The sequence below is a fragment of the Camelina sativa genome, chromosome 9 (assembly GCF_030686135.1).
Source record: "Camelina sativa cultivar CO46 ecotype springtype chromosome 9, ASM3068613v1".
NCBI lineage: Eukaryota > Viridiplantae > Streptophyta > Magnoliopsida > Brassicales > Brassicaceae > Camelina > Camelina sativa.
In genome coordinates, this window is record NC_141888.1 from 6,091,442 (window position 1) to 6,109,555 (window position 18,114).

Consider the following 18,114-nt stretch of genomic DNA (forward strand, 5'->3'; position numbering starts at 1 on the left):
CCAATCAATGCGAGTCTTTGTGCTCCGAGATCTAGATTTGTACGATGAAATCCACTCTTTAATGTATTATTCTATTTGAATTACTTAAGAAGGGAAGAGAATTAGCCTGTTGAGAGTTAGAAGACAAAAGATAACATGGAAAAAGGTACTTAAAAAAACACTTAAAACTGTTTTTTAATATTCCAATTCATTTTGAGTTCTTGCCTCTCGTTTATACCTAAACTTAATTGTGTTTCTTCACCTCAGATTTTAAGAACTTAATCAAAAGGATATGAAAAGCTCGACGAGACGAGACCATGTGTGAGTGTGAGTTGTTCGTTGTGGGAGGTATGGGTTAGGGCGTTGTCGGTGGAGGAAAATCGCCACGGTGACATGCGACATGTTGAGAAACTATTCAATACATTTTTGGGTGTTTCACTAGCATTTCTTTTTTTTTTTTTTGTGGTTAAGCGAAGATTATATTTGAACCCTTATCTGAGTTTCCAGATTACAACAATGCCTTTGTGGGTTTTATTATTCCTAGATTTCTATAAGGAAGAAAAGTCACGCTTGGACAAGCTCAAACTAAGAATTGGCAAAGATAAGAATGATCAGTGTGTCACGCGTTGGATACACTTTGTGGCTACGGGTAAACTTAAGCATCTTGATGTTGACTGTTGATTAGTATATTTATGTGTCTCTTAAACGTGTTGAAGTGGTGCCCGTAAAAGCCTCTATGTCTTTGAGACGCTTCTCTATTTCAGACTACATCGGCTACTAATGGTGGATAGTTTCGAGTCTGTCTCATTACGTCGTCCACACTGTGTTTAGAACATAGTGTGTATAACAATAATTTTGTTCATTTATTCCGATACTGTAACTAGCCATATCATGGCTTCAAGAACATCTTTGTACTGAATTTCTTCATTCAATATTCTATTTCGACGAATTTGTTTTTTTTTTTGTCTCTAATTTTTGTCATTTTACATAAATATTCTATTCCTAGTTTCAAATATTATGATAAGAAATAATTATATTTTTATTTTAAGTTGTGGATTGATACCAATGAAATTAAATCTTTTTTTTTATCTTCAGGGTAAATTATTTTCTGTTAATTAATTAATTAAAAAAGGAAGAAAACTTGTCAGTTGAGAATTATAGAAAAGCAAAGATAACAAATTAAAGAACTCCAAGTAAACAAACTACGTAACATGGCAGACAAGGACATCAATCGATGCTGTTTAAATTAAACAAAGACTAACGACGTGAATAAAAAAGAAGACTACTAGATTTGTTAACGTTAACATTAATGTAAAGTTACACTAACATAATTAGAGTATATCGAGGAACAGTATCGCTATATTATTGATCCAGTATAACTTCCTACAACTTCGATCAAACATATTTTGCATTCTCTCCTCCACCTCTGCTAACCGCAACCAGCGACCGCCGTGTCGATTAAAATAGACCCAAGATATGTGTATCTAATTTGTTTAGACTAATTTTCTATGAAAAAAATATTGTTTTGTAAAATTGAAAACTTAATATTAATTAAATTTATTATAAACTTAATATTTAATGCTAAAGGTAGTGGTTCCTATTGTTTTAGAAATTTTATTACACTACAAGAAAACAGGCAAATAGCGACTGCACTATTAGTCATTATTTAGTCGCTAAACAGTGTTTTACGACTAAATAACGACTAAAACCAGTAGTCGTAAATTGAAAGTCGCTAAAATAAATATTCATAAAATTAGTCGCCAAATAGCGACTACATTACGACTATTTTGCGTAGTCGTAAATTTAGTCGTAATGTAGTCACTAAATTTAGCGACTACGCTACGACTATTTTACGATTACGCAAAATAGTCGTAATGTAGTCGCCAAATTTAGTGACTAATTGACTACTAATTTACAATTATTTATTTAAACAATATTGTATTTATACAGCATTATATATATACTATTTAATAATTATATTTGTTAATTATTTTTAAATATATATGTTATTGGATAACCGTTTGTTTTTGGAATGAATTGATATTAAAAATAAAAATACTATATTTATTATTATGAAACCATGATATAAAAAACTATATTACAAAATAAAACTAAAAACATAATTAAAAATAAGAATACATCATACTACTAAAAAAAGAAAGTAAATATTGAAGGTATCTTGATGGAAATGCAGAAACATCAAGGGTTGGCTGAGCTTGAAGCGAGGGAAAAGGATGTTGCTTTGCTTTCCCCATAAGAGAAGTCTTTTGCTTTTGAGATGAATGTTAAAGATTTTGACCTGAAGCAAACTGCAGAGACCGAGACAAGGAGAAAGGAAGCTGAGCTGATGGAAGCATCTCTCAAGGAACTTAAGGCGAGGGAGAATGAGCTCAGGTTGCTTAATGACACCATCAGAGATAAATCAGCTGAACCGGAGAAGAAAGAAATTTGCTTACATGTACCTAAACTGGATTTAACAAACAGAAACAAGGGAGAATGAGCTCAGGCTGCTTACATATACCTTGAAGTGAGGGAGAATGAGCTAAGTTGCTCACATATACCTCCTAAACTGGATTTAACAAACCCAAACAACTTTGGTTAACAACTTTGAGTCTATATGGTCATATGAATTCTCTTATGAACTAGATTCCCATGGACTTAGCTCAAGCAAATATACCTTAGCCTTGGAGTGCCCAACATGAGAAGGACGGAATAGAAATTGCCTATTCAGGTTACTGACTTCAATAGTGTCCATGTGAATCTGTAACACAAGGGAATCCTAACTGTTAGATGCGAAAATTGATCTCTGTAGCTTCTTAACAGGTTGATACAACGAAGGATGCTGCATTGGTTTAAACATGAGAGCCCTTGAGCATGGTGACCATGAGCATCCTTGCAACGAACAGACAAAGAACATGACCTTGCATGTCCTACAACAAGATTCAGATTTTAGTTTGGACCCAAATTAATGCAGCACAAATCTATGATCCTACTCACCTATCACAGAACACAAATCAATCAATAGGGCTATAAACCTAACTATATATCTGATGAATAGAAAAATGGAGAAGAATAAGAAGAAGAATTTTCACCTGCGCAAGCAAGTAATCAAATTTAACTCATTTGAACCCTAAAATATATCTGAAAATTGGAAGGTAAGGAAAAAATAACAGAGAGCACCTTTCCGGTGGCGCAACCAAAGCCGCCAAAATAGGAGCGGTCAACATTGCATTGACGAGCTTCGCTCTCGGTGTCATCAAGGGTTTCTGATCTGTAAACAAAGCGAAAAGGAGTTCAATTATTCACATTCTTGTAACCTATACCTGATACTAGCAAGTGATGAACACAGAAAACGATAAGTCATACAAATCAAAGCTTGAGATAGCCTCACAATCTCAATTTGCTCAACCTCGTGAAAATTCTTGAATCTAAATACAATTGTAACTGAAATTTCAAGTGTCTATATCGAAATTGAGACTCTAATAGCAATGTGAAATTCCTAGGAATCTAGAGCTAATTTCTAAAAGGGAAATGAAAGCAAAGAGATAATTACGATAGGAAAATCGAGAGGGTTACGACGAGTGAGCTTCTCTTCTCTTCCTTAGTTTACATCACGGTCAGCATCGTATTGACGAGCTTCGCTCTCGGATCTGAGATCCGCAAAAATGCTCTGGTACCAGATCAAAAAACTTGAGAGGATGAAAACAACGACAAGATGAAGATCGAATAGAATGAAGCAACGGGAGGAGGATAGAAAGGAGAAAGGAGAGAAAGTTAATCGGCTAAAGAGACCAAGGAGAAAGAAGAGAACAAGAGAAGGGGAGAAAGTTAATCCCTCGGTGAAGGAGACGAAAGAGAAAGAAGAGTAGGAAAAAACCTTGTCCATTGGATTAAATTAATCAACGGTTGATAGTGTAATCTATGTGTTTACGTATCATCCAATAAAAAGCTTTCATTATTTAAAGAGTAATTTATTGGATCAAACTTTATATTTAAAAATATTTTGCAATTCTGGGTTCATAATTTAGGAAATGAGATTTGAAATTTATGATTTGGGAATTGAGGTTTTGAAATTTAGAAGAATATTAGATTTGATTTAGATTTAAAAATAATTTGGTTTAGGTTTTGAAATGACTAAGTTTAATAAATTTTGTAAATATATAGTTTTTGGAAAGTTTGATTTAAATGTAAATACTAAATAGTTTTACATATTGGTTTTATGGATATTCAATGGTTATATTTTGGCCTTTTGGGTGAATGATTTATGATTTAATTTCTATATATGAATTATAAAGGTTTTAAATTAAGGTTAAGGGTTTTGGAGCTAAATTTTTGGGTTTGGGGTTAAGTTTTGATAAAAATATAGGATTTGAAAAACTATATTTTTTTGGGGTTAAGTTTGGGAAAATTAGTTTTTCTTTATATAGCTATTAAAGTTTTGCTTTATGATATATATATATATATATATATAATGGTTATAGTTTGGTTTTATGTATATATGTATATATATATATATAATGGCTATGGTTTGGTTTTATGGTTTATGAATTTAATTTATAAGATTAAGAATTTAAACTTCAAGATTTAGATTTGATGATCTAGGTTTTGAAGTTTGGTTAAAGGTTTGGGGGTATAGGGTATAGGGTTAAGATTTAAGATTTGGGGTTAAGTTTTGGAAAATTAGATTTTCTTTTAAGCATTAAATCTTGGTTTTATGTATATATAAGAATGGTTATGTTTTAGTTTTATTGTTTACAAAATAATTTCTAAGATTAAGAATTGAATGTTCAAGATTTAAGCTTTAAGTTTATGATTTAAGTTTTGGAGTTTGGTTAAGGGTTTGGAGTAAAATTTTAAAATTTTGATTTTCTTAAATAGCGACTGATATACGATTTATTGGCGACCTTTACCATGAGTCGCATCTTAGTCGTTAATTTAGCGACTATTTAACAACTACATGTTCCGTTATGCAATATAGTCATAAATTAGTCGTTAAATTACGACTAAATTAACGACTACTGTAAGTAGTCGCAAAATAGCAACTATTATATGACTAAATTTTTGTAGTCGTAAAATTGTCACCAAATAGTCGTTAAAAATGGCGACTATATATGTAGTCGCCATTTGTAGTTGGTAAAACCATGTTTTCTTGTAGTGTTAGGATGATAAATCTTGTTTCCAAAAATTGAAATTTAATATTAATAAATTAAGTGAAAAATAAATTAATAATTAATGCTAATGGCATGCTTGTAAATAGGTTCCAACTCCATGATTTATTTGCTAAATGTCTCCAAAAATGTATATATAGATTATATAGTCTATGAAAAAAATTGTCTACTTCTGTTTTATTATATAGGGGATATACACATAATTTTTTTTTAGAGTTTATTTCTAATATTATTACTATATCAGAAAGTTATGTGTTCTCTATAAAACATGAGAATTGTTATTTTCTTATAATTGATTCTATAAACAAATTAGTTATAACGATTAAGTTTAATTAAATTTTTTTTTTTTGAAATTATCTAGAAAAGTTTCTCTATAGATAAATTAAAACTTCTATAAATTGATAGATTTTTAACTTTTCACGGTCCCAATATTATAAATTTATAGAGTTTTTATTGTATAATCATCCAATCAATGTGAGTCTTTGTGATTATGGATCTGGATTTAATTTAAATATGAAATCAACTCTTTAATATTTTATTTAGTTTAAATTAATTAAAAATGGAAGATAACTTGCCTGTTGAGAGTTAGAAGAGCAAAGATAAGATGAATATAAAACAGTCGAAGTAAAGTAACATGGGAGACAAACCCTGTGTCGTTAGTAGTGGTCAAACAAAACAAACTACTTACCCACTAGTTGCATTGTTTTTTGGTTTAATAGTTGTTTTGTTGTATGGACGTTACATGTATATAAAATAACAAGTAGCACCAATGATTGAAGTTAAAAGTTTAGATCATCAGCGATATTTGATCCTTTATTACACATTTACACTCAACGATATTGCGACGACCAAAATATCAATTTAACACCTTTTTTTTTTTTTTTTTCGGTACCAATTTTTGATTCATTACCAATTTTTTATTTTTTAGAGAATACAAGGACAACAAAGAGAAGCAGAAGAATAAAATCTAAAGCATACAACATTACAAAAGAACACCGCAAAACTAGATAAGACAAAGGATGGTGCAATCGTTGGAGGAGGAGGAATCTCAATTCAATCGGTTTTGCCGTGAGTTTTCTGCACCCGAGAGACAGCCCTCAAATACTCTGACGATGCAGGCCTACAGCTTTTCCGAACGCAAAGATCATCTTTCACTTGCACGGACAAGCCAAATTGGAAGAATTCACACCAACAAGAGCCCCCTACTCAGAGAAACACACTTCCAAATTGTAAATCACTGGCAGTAAAGAAACTCTGAACTGCAAAAGTAGAACCTTGATCGAGGGAGAACCAGCTTCGTTACAGCCTATGCGCTGATAACTTTAAACCTACATCAGACCCGCCACAACGATTAGACAGCCGCAGCTTCGCTGGAAAAGATCTAAGCCATCGCCATTGGTCTCAGAACGAAGAAAACGTCCGAGTTACATCGGACCCGCCACAACGGTGACATCGCAGCTTCGCCGGAAAACAAGGCACCGCCAGCCGCACCACCAGCCGACGTGGTTAACCGCTGGACCACCGGAACACTCTTGCGTTGAGCGAAGGGAGAAACAACACCTGGACAGAGAAACGAAGACCACCACTAGAAAAGCACTGCCTAGGAACAGGAACAAAAATCGAAGTCGGAGAAGAGGCGAATGCAAATTCACCAACGCCGGCAGATCTCTGAACTCCACCAGCTACGATCAGAGGAGATCCATCTCCGAGCAAAAAACAGAGAGGATCTAACTGCCACGAACCAAACCGAGCAACACACCCGACACAAGCTTGACCATCGGGAAGAGCCTTCACTCAGACGTAATCGCAGTCTTCAAACAATCAGAGGAATGAGGAAAGCCGCCGCCGGTTTGACCTCAGATCTAGCCTCCGACCCGAAGAAAATAGTTCAGATCCACCGCAAGTACTAAGGGAAAATTGCTGGAGATGATAAGAGCCAAACAAAGCAGACAACGGGAGCCCTCTCATGGCACCGGCTAGGAGCACCGGTGACCGGAGAGGCAAACGAGAATCAGATCTAGGGTTCCTGCAAGTCTCCTTCGACTTGAGAGAAAAAAGAGGTGCGCGTGTATTTCACTGTGTTCCTGTTTTCACCTTTGATAACTGCAAGCACCATGGAGATAAAAGGACACGATCATCTTTTAGGTAATTACGGAGGTCACTTGAAATGTGATGCTTGTGACGATCAGTCGTATAGCAGTGGCATCCACTGCTCTGACTGCGAGTTTACTGTTCACGACAAATGTGTCTTTGTGTTCAGTACACCGGAGACATTTGACAACCGTTCTCATGCTGGACATTGCCTTAAGCTTCTCACAACAGGAGCTCCTGATCACACCGATCCCAAATGTCACATATGCGGTAAAAACACTAAGCGTCTCCTTTATCATTGTTCCATATGTAAACTCAGTTTGGACATTGATTGCATGGTTGATGACATGTGTGCCCGAGCACATCTGAACCTACCGTGGCACCCTCATCCTATACTCATGCTTGACTTTAATTGTAAGATGCTATGCAAAGTTTGTGGTCATGCAGATGGATATGGCTACTTTTGCCCCAGTTGTAAGTTGATGGTTCATGATAAATGCGTCTCCGTGTTTGACTCGCCAGAGATCACTCATCCTTTTCATGCTAGACACTCTCTTAAGCTTCTCACAGAAGGAGCGCCGGACTACACAGATGCAGAATGTCATGTGTGTGGAAGAGATACTGAAAACTTTCTTTATCATTGTGATATTTGTAAGTTCAACTTGGATATGGTTTGTGTTGTTGAGTACCACCAGCGACATACAGTCACACCGGTTGTTCTTTCGAATCTGAAGGTTCATGCGCATACACTCACACTCATCCCAAGATTGATCTACTTCGTTTGTGATGTTTGTGGGACGGAAGGAGACCGTTCTCCTTATGTTTCTCTTGAATCTGATCTCATGTTCTTCCATCAAGATTGTGCTTCTTCTCCACGTGTTATTCACGTCAATCGACACGAGCACCGAGTTTCTTACACGTATCCTCTTGGTCCTGGAGAGTGGAACTGTGAAATTTGTTTGGAAGAGATTGATTGGTCATATGGGGCTTATACATGTTCCCTTTGTCCTAATTATGCTCTTCATTCAAGATGTGCAACAAGGAACGACGTGTGGGATAGGGAAGAGCTCGATGGAGTACGTGAAGAAGTTGAAGATTCTGAGCCATTCAAGATGAATAATGACAACACAATCACTCATTTCACTCATGAACACAACATGAGTCTCAACAGAGACGGTATTGCTTTGGTGGAAAGCATATTGTGCGAAGCATGTGTTTGTCCCATCTCTTCTAACACATTCTACAGCTGTTTAGATTGCAGTTTCATTCTCCACGAAACGTGCGCCAATTTTCCAAAGACGAAGCGGCATTTTCTTAGCCCAAGACCTCTCACTCTTCATCTCAATAGAGATAACACCGAAACAACATGCATGGCTTGTCTCCAGCTTTGTTGCAAAGGATTCATGTATACTGATGGTGGTGAGAGCTTTGATTTACTGTGCTGTTCTATTACAGTGCCTTTTATCCATGGGAGTCATCCCCATCCTTTACTATACCTGGACGTAGGTGAATATGATGATGACATGAAGACATGCCATAATTGTAGCAACATGATAAGAGAGTTTGCTCTAGGTTGTATCAAATGCGATTACTTTTTGGATTTTCGTTGCGCCACTCTACCATCAAAGGTAGGACTTCCCAAGTATGATGATCATCCACTCACTCTTTGTTATGGTGAAAAAGCAAGCGGCAAGTATTGGTGTGATATTTGCGAAAGAGAAACAAATCCAGAGACTTGGTTCTACACTTGTAACGGTTGCGTAGTCACTTTGCATATTTTCTGTGTACTTGGGAATGTCAGGTACGCCAAACCAGGAGGAAAGATCGAAAAAAACATTGCATTGGTGTTTAACAAGAGATCCACAAGACCAATTTGCAACAACTGTCATTGTCGTTGCGTGGCTCCATTCTTTATTATTAAGGAGAGCGTATTGTTTTGTTCTTACTATTGCTTGCTACGTACTCAATTGAGAGCATCCTACATTAGTCAGATTGTAAGATGTCCTCCATGGGTAGATAGATTTGGTGAAGAGACAGATCCTGTAAGCTGAAAGCTGGAAGGGTCTTGCTAATTTGGCAAAATAAGTGGATTAAAACACTTTGGCTTTGTTTCTTAATTACTCTCTTGTTTTTAGCTCTCTCCGGAGCATAAGCAACATAAGCCAAAGATGAACAAGCCCAAATATATATGAGTCATTGTGAATTTTTCTCCTTGAGTTTTTATTTATTTTTATTTTTAATTTAAATTTTACCTAAAATGTTATTAAAATGATTAGTTTTGTGCCCAAAATATTATCTTTTTATTTGAGTTTGATGATTAATTGTTTTCTTTCTTGTTATATATCATTGAAATTCTGTTTTTTTTTTTTTTTAATGAGTTTATAACATTACAAAAATGATAACAAAAATTTTATTCTTGAATAGGGCCTTTGCAAACGTGGACAGACACCGACTCTGCTCTTTTTTAAGCTTTGCCTTCGTTATTCTTTCTTATCTAAGCCTTAAGCATGTTACTTTTAGCATAAGACGATCTAACTCGTGTAGTTTATCACTTATTTTATAATATCATATTATCATGCCAAGTTACCAACCACAGTCGTAAGCTAGCAATTGATGAATTGAATTGAAGATTATTTGTCGGATTGTAGTTTGTAACTCGCGCGCGTAGGGAGTGGTTAGTCATCTCATTGTGACATCTCATTATGTGTCACAAGATTTGAACTTTTCTATTCAATCATTTATTTTGGTCTTTCATAGACATTTGCTTAAATGATACAAAAACAATATATATATATATATATATATATATATATATATATATTTATGGACATGAGTCATTGAAAATTTCGTCGTTTGTGAATGGTCGCTAACAATTTCTACATGCATCGTGCTAAATACATATGTCCTATTTTATAAGATGTTTTAGGTAAAAAGCACAAAAAATTTAAAAACTATAATAGTATTATTATTTTTACATAACAAAATTTTATTTAACATTCAGGCCATGAATGTTTGTAGTTTAAAAAAAGGAAAATGACACCCACACCCACTTTCTCACAAACAAATACCACCCACACCCATTTTCCAATCTCCCTATACTTTCTATTTGTAAAATTACATCTTACCCCTCAAAACTCTTTTCAGTCAATTTATTTTTACTTACCGATATCACTTTCTTACCGATCTTAATTTTTTTCCAATCAATACATTTATTTTTTACAACCGTAAAAAATACAAAACCCCAAATTCCCCCAAACCCGACATCCCCAATTCTCTTCAACCCTAATTTTGCATTTCACGAATTCGAATCCCTTGGTTCCTATCACTCCTTAATTTGTTCCGTTTGTTCCATTACCTCCATTTGTTCCGTTTTCCGATTAACTTGCCGCCGGTAACCGCCTTCGGACATGGCAGAGCCCCGTCGTCGCATCTCCAAATGTTCGACCGATGAACCGTCATCTACAACTGCTGGTGATACTTCTGGAGAAAAATCTGCAGATTGGGATGATCGGCTCCCTCTCCGTCTGTTTGCAACTGACCGTTTCCCTGACGGTAGGTTAAATGTTTACTCACGACCTGATATCCTGACGACAGTCCACAATATTCTCAAAGGCACTCCCCAATTCGATACGATTCTTAGCTCAAGTCTGGGTTCTCCATTCCGGCTTCGTATTGGTGAGTCTCCTATCTCCTGCAAATTACTCCACGCTTTGCTATGTAGGCAGGTTCTGTCCAAAACAAAATACGAGTTGTGGACTGTATTCGGTGGATACCCTTTGAGATTTTCTTTAGTTGAATTTGGTGTTGTAACTGGCCTTCAATGTGACAAATTTCCGGAAGATTACGACCCCGAAGACGACCCTGCTCCCGAACCTCATGATGAATGTTACTGGGACACGTTGATTGGGAAAGATCGCAAGGCGACCCTGGGTGATGTGTCCACTATTTTTGAAGACCCTACTATCAAGGATTTGGATCGGAAGCTTTGTCTAGCGTTGCTACTTGATATGCTCAAATTTAACCCTAGAGCTACTCTCTCAAATTAAGAGATCAATTGTAGTACTTAGGGATCAAATCCACAAGAACTCTAGATTCACACAATAGATTTAATAATCTTTTAATTATGCTAAACCAAAATTGTAATTTAAATAGCAATGCAAAACAGAAAATAAAAGAGTTGTAAATTCAGGAATTAAAAACGCTAGGCCTAGGGAAATTCTCAGGAAATCATGGAAAATCAGATCAATTAATTAAACCAGCAGGATTCAACAATTAAGCACCGTTCTTGAACTCTAAACACAATTATAAAATAAATCAGTTCTCACTGCAAATATTATCTAAGTTTAAAACCAGAAAATCCAAATCTTTTTGCAAAATTCAAGTTAAAAACCAGCAATAAGATCAGGTTTAGATAAGTTCACAAAATTACTAAATCAAATCTCTTTGCAAGAAGTAATTTTGCTCACCAAAGGTTTTATCAGGAAAATCAATTATATTCTCATATCAATCAATAATCCTAAGATCAAATCCAGATGACTAATCAAAGATCTAGCATTAAGAACAACCTATGGTGAAGAACAAGAAAGATAATGAATCCAAATTTAACAGATCTAACAATCCATGAAATCCCTAATGAGAAACCCTAAGCCTAACAAGCAGATCTACTTAGACATAATTGTATGAACACAAATCATGAATAAAATAGATAGCATTAAGAGATTAAAAGTAGAAGAAAAGGAGTTCTGAATCTTCTCTGAAGGAGTCTTGATTCTTCTCTCCAGAAACTCTCTAAAATCTCTCACAGGGTTTTGCTCTCAAAAGTTGCAGGAAAAAATAAAGTTTAGGTCTAAACAATGACCATAAAAATCCTATTTTATATTCCTAAAACACGGCCAGGGACCAATGATGCAAATATGGAAGACTTTGGGGCAACTTTGTAAATCTTCAAAACTTGTGGGAAAACTTCCAATTTCGTATTTGGCCTAGCATCGATCGATGCTATCAGTGTGTCGATCGATGCACAATCTGAATTCATCTCCCAACTTCGTATCTCAGCCTCAATGCTTGATTAAGCTCCAAATCTTCATATTTAGCTCCATTAAGCTCCCATCCATGTTAAATCCTATAAAGACTAAAAAGACTCTAAAAATACCAAAAAGACTCTATAATTAAGACTTATATCATGGCTAAAAATACCTAAAAACCATGATATATCAACTTCCCCTGACTTAGCTTTTGCTTGCCCTCAAGCAAAACATAAACTTAGACCTGTGAAAGAGGTTTGAAAACGCAGGAACTCATTTTCTTTTCAAAGTAATGCCATGATCATCCAAACCTTAATCCACATGCTTTAGCAGATAAATCCAAATCGAACCACCATGTACTTCTCCGTTGACTTTCATAGCATCCCAAATTCAAACCAAATTCCACTACTTCCTCCATTAAGCTTTCATCGGTGAGTCTCATCAATTTGATCAATATCAAGAACCTTCTAGACTCATTCCCGTACAATACCATAACAAGCAAGACATATCTTTTACCACATTTGGTACTCTTTCTCTCCCCCAGACTTATTCTTTTTATTCTTTCTTAGAGCTTTGCTTTGTTTTTTTTTCTCAAAGTTGTAAGCGAATAATGGGGTCATCGGTAATTTACCTACCCCTTGCTTCCAAGCTATGTATGATCATTTGACTTAAGAGTAGAATAATGAGGTCACAGATAATTTACCTACCTCTCTAAACTGATCAAAATCATCTCATCTTTTATTCTTTTTTTTTAACAAAGCTCTCAGGAAAAATTCTTTTAAACTTAAATAAGGGAGAGGAGTACCATTTTTTTTTCTGAAGTCTTACTTGTCAGGTATGAACAAGGAGTCAAGCTCTATGAAATCAATCTCCTTGATGAGGTAAAAAGAAAAGTACAGAAATTACCTCAAGCTTTTATGGATTCTGTTGGAAATTCGGATGTCTCTGGTTCACTGGTAAGCCATTGGATTTTTCATTAGTCGGATTTGTGGATTCAATCTGCAGCATAAATCAACCAAGGCAGTACACTAAAAAGAAAAGTCATAGTTCCCAACAAAATTTTGACTCAATAAAACCATTTTTTTTTCGACTGACTCTCAAAAACAAAAACGTAGTTAGTAACTGCCTCCCCCAGACTTAAACAACACTGTCCCCAGTGCTATCAAGTAAGAGATTGGCAAATAAAATAAAATAAAAATAATTCAAAAGAACAAGGAAAAAGAAAAATCTACCAGTGGGTTGCCTCCCACTAAGCGCTTGTTTTCAGTCATTAGCTTGACTGTGTCGGACCTCAGGCATCCGGTGGATCGGAACATGGCAATGAATGCTTCTGAGAGGATGTCCTCTTCATCCAAGGGGGTGTGTAGGCTTTAGCTGCATGAGGTTTGACAAGGATGTGAGGAGCAGGACCAGGACGGGACTGAGGGATGGGTGGCTTTCTTTTAAGTCCTGGAAAATCATCAACAGAAGAAACAAGCACACTGCGATAATCTCGCGGCTTGGTTAACTGCACAACAGTTTTTGTTCCTTTCAAATTCTTATTGATGATAGGAGAAGGTTTGGGAGAAGGAGATGCATACCTTGGCCTTACCTGTGGGTTCTGGACTGTGGAATGGTGAGATTTCAGCTTTACAACTGGTCTAGGACTTGCAGTTAAGGATCCAACACGAGAATCTGTGGTTGTGGACAAGTCCGAGCCGTCTCTGGAAGGAGTGTCGATCGATGCTTGGTCTGCAACTCGTGTTTCTTCAACGTTTTTGCAGCTTTCCTCAGCAATTCGTGTTTCCATCACAAAAACGTCATCTACCAGCGGCTTGTCATGCATCAGAACCTCATCATGATCTCTAGTACTGATTAGATGATCTCCACTCCAATCTTCAAGCTTAGCAGCTTGTTTACTCACTTCCTCTACATGCTCCAACTCTTTGACATACCCAGCAGTAATGTCTTCTTGAAGCTCTATGATCAGATTGTCATCAGAAACAACCTCCACAGAAAATGTCTGACCATCAATAGTGGGAACCCTTCTCAGCTTGTCCATCTCAAAGTTCATGACCAAATCTTCTACATTCAGAGCTATGTGTCCCTTCTTCACATCAATGATTGCACCAGCTGTAGCCAAGAAAGAGCGTCCTAAAATGAGAGGATCACTAGGCTCTTTGTCATATTCCATCACCATAAAGTCCGTGGGAATCATGCAATCTCCAATCTTGATTGGAACATCCTCTAAGACATCTTCAGGAATCCTTCTGGACCGATCAGCTAAGATAAGAGAGATTTTAGTTGGCTTGAAATCTGTCATCCCAAGTCTCACAGCAACAAAATGTGGCATCAAGTTAATACTAGAGCCAAGATCACATAGAGAGTGAGGAAACCTTCCTGTGGAGATAGAGCAATCAAGTACAAAACTTCCAGGATCTGGTAACTTCTCTGCAATCCTACTCTGAATCACTGCACTTACTTCCTTAGAGACAACCACCTCCTGCTTCTTATCCTTCTTCCTCTGTGGAGGCTGCTTCAACAGAATTGAACTGACATCCTTTGTAAGCAGTGCTCCTTCCTCAGGACTCAAACCATTGGTGACCATTCTCTTCACATATCTCTTAATACTAGGAGAAAACTTGACAGCATCAATCAAAGGCATCTCAATCATTACCTTGTCCATCATAGCTTTGCATCTAGCTTCTTCAAACTCCTGCTTAGACCTCCTAGGCTTAGGAAAAGGAACCTTAGGCGTGTAGGCTCTCTCAGCAACTGGAATTGGAGCTTCCGTAACTTCTTCCTCGGCCTGGACATTGCATCGGTCGATGCTAGAGTTGCATCGGTCGATGCTGTCTCTCAAAGTCAACCCTTCTACGACCACTGAGGGTTGCGTCGATCGATGCTTTGTAGCTGCATCGGTCGATGCAACATCCACTATTGTATCATCGTCTACTTCCTTCACCAAAATCGCATGACAAGCATGGTTGGGGTTCTCAGTTCTTCTAGAAAGAAGTTCCTCTTGTCTTTTAACAGACCCAGCAGTCTGAATCACTTGATTCTCTAGCTTCTTGACATGAGTGTTCAATGCATCAAACTTCCCAGTCAGCTCAGTGTAAACAGAATCAATCTTTCCATTAAAGTCTACTGTTAACTTCTGCTTACCTTGAAGAATCTGTTCAACCATTGATTCCATCTTGCTCTCTGAACTGGGTGGAGGGAGGGGTTGGTAAGAAGAAGATCCATAGTTCCTTGTGACATTGCTGTTTGGATTTCCTGTGAAAGAATTCTTCTGACCAAATCTCTGATTTTGATAGCCAGCTCCATACACATAGTTGACATCTGCTTCTGTAGTCTCTGGCCTTGGCTCAAAAATCTCAACATCTTCAGCAAAATGGACAGACTTCTTTCCCACAAGAAGGTTATGCACTGTATCCAACTTAGCATTCACTGCAGCAAACTGATTTGAACCATTTCCCTCATGTGCTCTTTTCCGCTCTAAGTCTGCATTCTTGGTACTGTTGCTTGATGCTAGCCTTTCTATCAACTTCTCAGCATCATCTGGGTACCTTGTCTTGAAGTTCCCATCACTAGCAGCATCCAAAGCCATCTGATACCTCCAGTCAATCCCGCTAAAGAAGATACTGATCAATTGCACCTCTGAAAACCCATGATGTGGACAGTCCCTCTGGTATGCTTTGAATCTTACCCAAGCAGCTTTGTAAGATTCAGTTGGTCCTTGTCTAAAGGTATAAAGCTTGATCCTCAGCTCATCAGACATCGCATCATCATAGAAATAGTTCAAGAATGCCACCTTGATGTCATGCCAGGTTGTCAGAGATCCTGGTTTGAGCTGCCTTAGCCAATGAGAAGCTTCCCCAGCAAGAGAGTAGGGTAAAAGTTTGCAGTAGAGATAGTCTTCAGTGACTCCATTCGCCTTGATGCTAGTGACAATGTCCTCAAAGTGTTCAATGTGATCTAGAGGCTTCTCATTTGGCAAGTTCTGGAATGGCCTCTGTCCAACAAGAGCAAAGTAGGCAGGCTTCAACTCAAAGTCATTCCTTGGGAATGGAGGAGGGACAATTGCGGAACGGTTTTCATAGAACAAGTCTGGTCTGTTGAAGTCCGCAAGAGTCTTGACAAGCTTTCCATTGTTGTCCCGTCTAGGCTGAAGGTTCTGCTGGTTGTTACCATCCAAGTTGGCTCCGTTCGCACCAGCCCCGACATTGCATCGACCGATGCCAACTATGCGTCGATCGATGCCTTCTTCATTGCGTCGACCGATGCCAACGTTGCGTCGGTCGATGCCATCTGCATGCTCATCAGCGACGACAGGTTCTTCTTGAATAACCTGCCCTTCAGCATCAAGTTTCTGGCCTTGCTCATTGCGCACATGACCCTCTTGATCTCTCAAAGCTCCAGCCGCATCAGGTCTCAGTATGATAGGGTTGACCATCTTTGCTGATTTGGCTGCTTTGGTGTTTTCACGCTCTAGTTGTCCTAACTCTTGGTTTGTAAGCTTAACAACTGGACCAGTAGGATTTTTCCTGGTGCTAGGCTTAGGCATGAACCTGAAACACACAAGAGAAAAGAAACAAAAGCGTGTGAGTAAAACAGAAAAATAAAAATCTAGACAAAATCAAAGACTTTAATCTAATGGTGAATCAAAAGAGTCCCCGGCAACGGCGCCAAAATTTGATATGCTCAAATTTAACCCTAGAGCTACTCTCTCAAATTAAGAGATCAATTGTAGTACTTAGGGATCGAATCCACAAGAACTCTAGATTCACACAATAGATTTAATAATCTTTTAATTATGCTAAACCAAAATTGTAATTTAAATAGCAATGCAAAACAGAAAATAAAAGAGTTGTAAATTCAGGAATTAAAAACGCTAGGCCTAGGGAAATTCTCAGGAAATCATGGAAAATCAGATCAATTAATTAAACTAGCAGGATTCAACAATTAAGCACCGTTCTTGAACTCTAAACACAATTATAAAATAAATCAGTTCTCACTGCAAATAAAGTTTAAAACCAGAAAATCCAAATCTTTTTGCAAAATTCAAGTTAAAAACCAGCAATAAAATCAGGTTTAGATAAGTTCACAAAATTACTAAATCAAATCTCTTTGCAAGAAGTAATTTTGCTCACCAAAGGTTTTATCAGGAAAATCAATTATATTCTCATATCAATCAATAATCCTAAGATCAAATCCAGATGACTAATCAAAGATCTAGCATTAAGAACAACCTATGGTGAAGAACAAGAAAGATAATGAATCCTAATTTAACAGATCTAACAATCCATGAAATCCCTAATGAGAAACCCTAAGCCTAACAAGCAGATCTACTCAGACATAATTGTATGAACACAAATCATGAATAAAATAGATAGCATTAAGAGATTAAAAGTAGAAGAAAAGGAGTTCTGAATCTTCTCTGAAGGATTCTTGATTCTTCTCTCCAGAAACTCTCTAAAATCTCTCACAGGGTTTTGCTCTCAAAAGTTGCAGGGAAAAATAAAGTTTAGGTCTAAACAATGACCATAAAAATCCTATTTTATATTCCTAAAACACGGCCAGGGACCAATGATGCAAATATGGAAGACTTTGGGGCAACTTTGTAAATCTTCAAAACTTGTGGGAAAACTTCCAATTTCGTATTTGGCCTAGCATCGATCGATGCTATCAGTGTGTCGATCGATGCACAATCTGAATTCGTCTCCCAACTTCGTATCTCAGCCTCAATGCTTGATTAAGCTCCAAATCTTCATATTTAGCTCCATTAAGCTCCCATCCATGTTAAATCCTATAAAGACTAAAAAGACTCTAAAAATACCAAAAAGACTCTATAATTAAGACTTATATCATGG

The 18,114-nt window shown here is 36.9% G+C and overlaps 2 protein-coding genes and 1 long non-coding RNA gene across 7 annotated transcripts; 1 reads left to right on the plus strand and 2 right to left on the minus strand.

Annotated features, from left to right (window-relative positions):
* Nucleotides 1-2,022: 2,022 nt before the first annotated feature.
* Nucleotides 2,023-3,895, minus strand: LOC104710571 (uncharacterized). Of its 5 annotated transcripts, none has more exons than XR_015567195.1 (5): nt 3,533-3,895; nt 3,160-3,250; nt 2,657-2,909; nt 2,501-2,548; nt 2,023-2,405 (listed from the first exon to the last, which is right to left on the minus strand). It is a non-coding gene; the product is annotated as an uncharacterized LOC104710571 (long non-coding RNA). The 5 variants fall into 5 exon arrangements; XR_015567194.1 differs by having other exon boundaries at nt 2,495-2,548; XR_015567192.1 differs by lacking the exon at nt 2,501-2,548 and adding an exon at nt 2,977-3,071 and having other exon boundaries at nt 2,023-2,446.
* A 2,041-nt stretch (nt 3,896-5,936) lies between these two features.
* LOC104710572 (uncharacterized) lies at nt 5,937-9,449 on the plus strand. Its single transcript, XM_010427193.3, has 2 exons — nt 5,937-7,207; nt 7,293-9,449. The coding sequence occupies exons 1-2, from the start codon at nt 7,114-7,116 to the stop codon at nt 9,287-9,289; spliced, it is 2,091 nt and encodes a 696-aa protein (XP_010425495.1). The 5' UTR covers nt 5,937-7,113; the 3' UTR covers nt 9,290-9,449.
* A 5,942-nt stretch (nt 9,450-15,391) lies between these two features.
* LOC147937798 (uncharacterized) lies at nt 15,392-16,697 on the minus strand. The gene is made up of 3 exons (XM_087465267.1): nt 16,635-16,697; nt 15,571-16,256; nt 15,392-15,416 (listed from the first exon to the last, which is right to left on the minus strand). The coding sequence occupies exons 1-3, from the start codon at nt 16,695-16,697 to the stop codon at nt 15,392-15,394; spliced, it is 774 nt and encodes a 257-aa protein (XP_087321393.1).
* Between the last annotated feature and the right edge of the window lie 1,417 nt (nt 16,698-18,114).

Excerpts from the sequence above, each read along its gene's own strand:
- LOC104710572 (XM_010427193.3), top strand. The coding sequence starts at position 7,114 with ATGGCACCGGCTAGGAGCACCGGTGACCGGAGAGGCAAACGAGAATCA. Across the intron at positions 7,208-7,292 it reads CGACTTGAGAGAAAAAAGAG|GTAATTACGGAGGTCACTTG; the intron begins GTGCGCGTGTAT and ends ATCATCTTTTAG.
- LOC147937798 (XM_087465267.1), bottom strand. The coding sequence starts at position 16,697 with ATGGTCAACCCTATCATACTGAGACCTGATGCGGCTGGAGCTTTGAGA. Across the intron at positions 16,257-16,634 it reads TGAGAGATCAAGAGGGTCAT|AGGCCATTCCAGAACTTGCC; the intron begins GTGCGCAATGAG and ends CTTGTTGGACAG. Across the intron at positions 15,417-15,570 it reads GAAGCAGATGTCAACTATGT|ATTCTTCAAGGTAAGCAGAA; the intron begins GTATGGAGCTGG and ends ATGGTTGAACAG.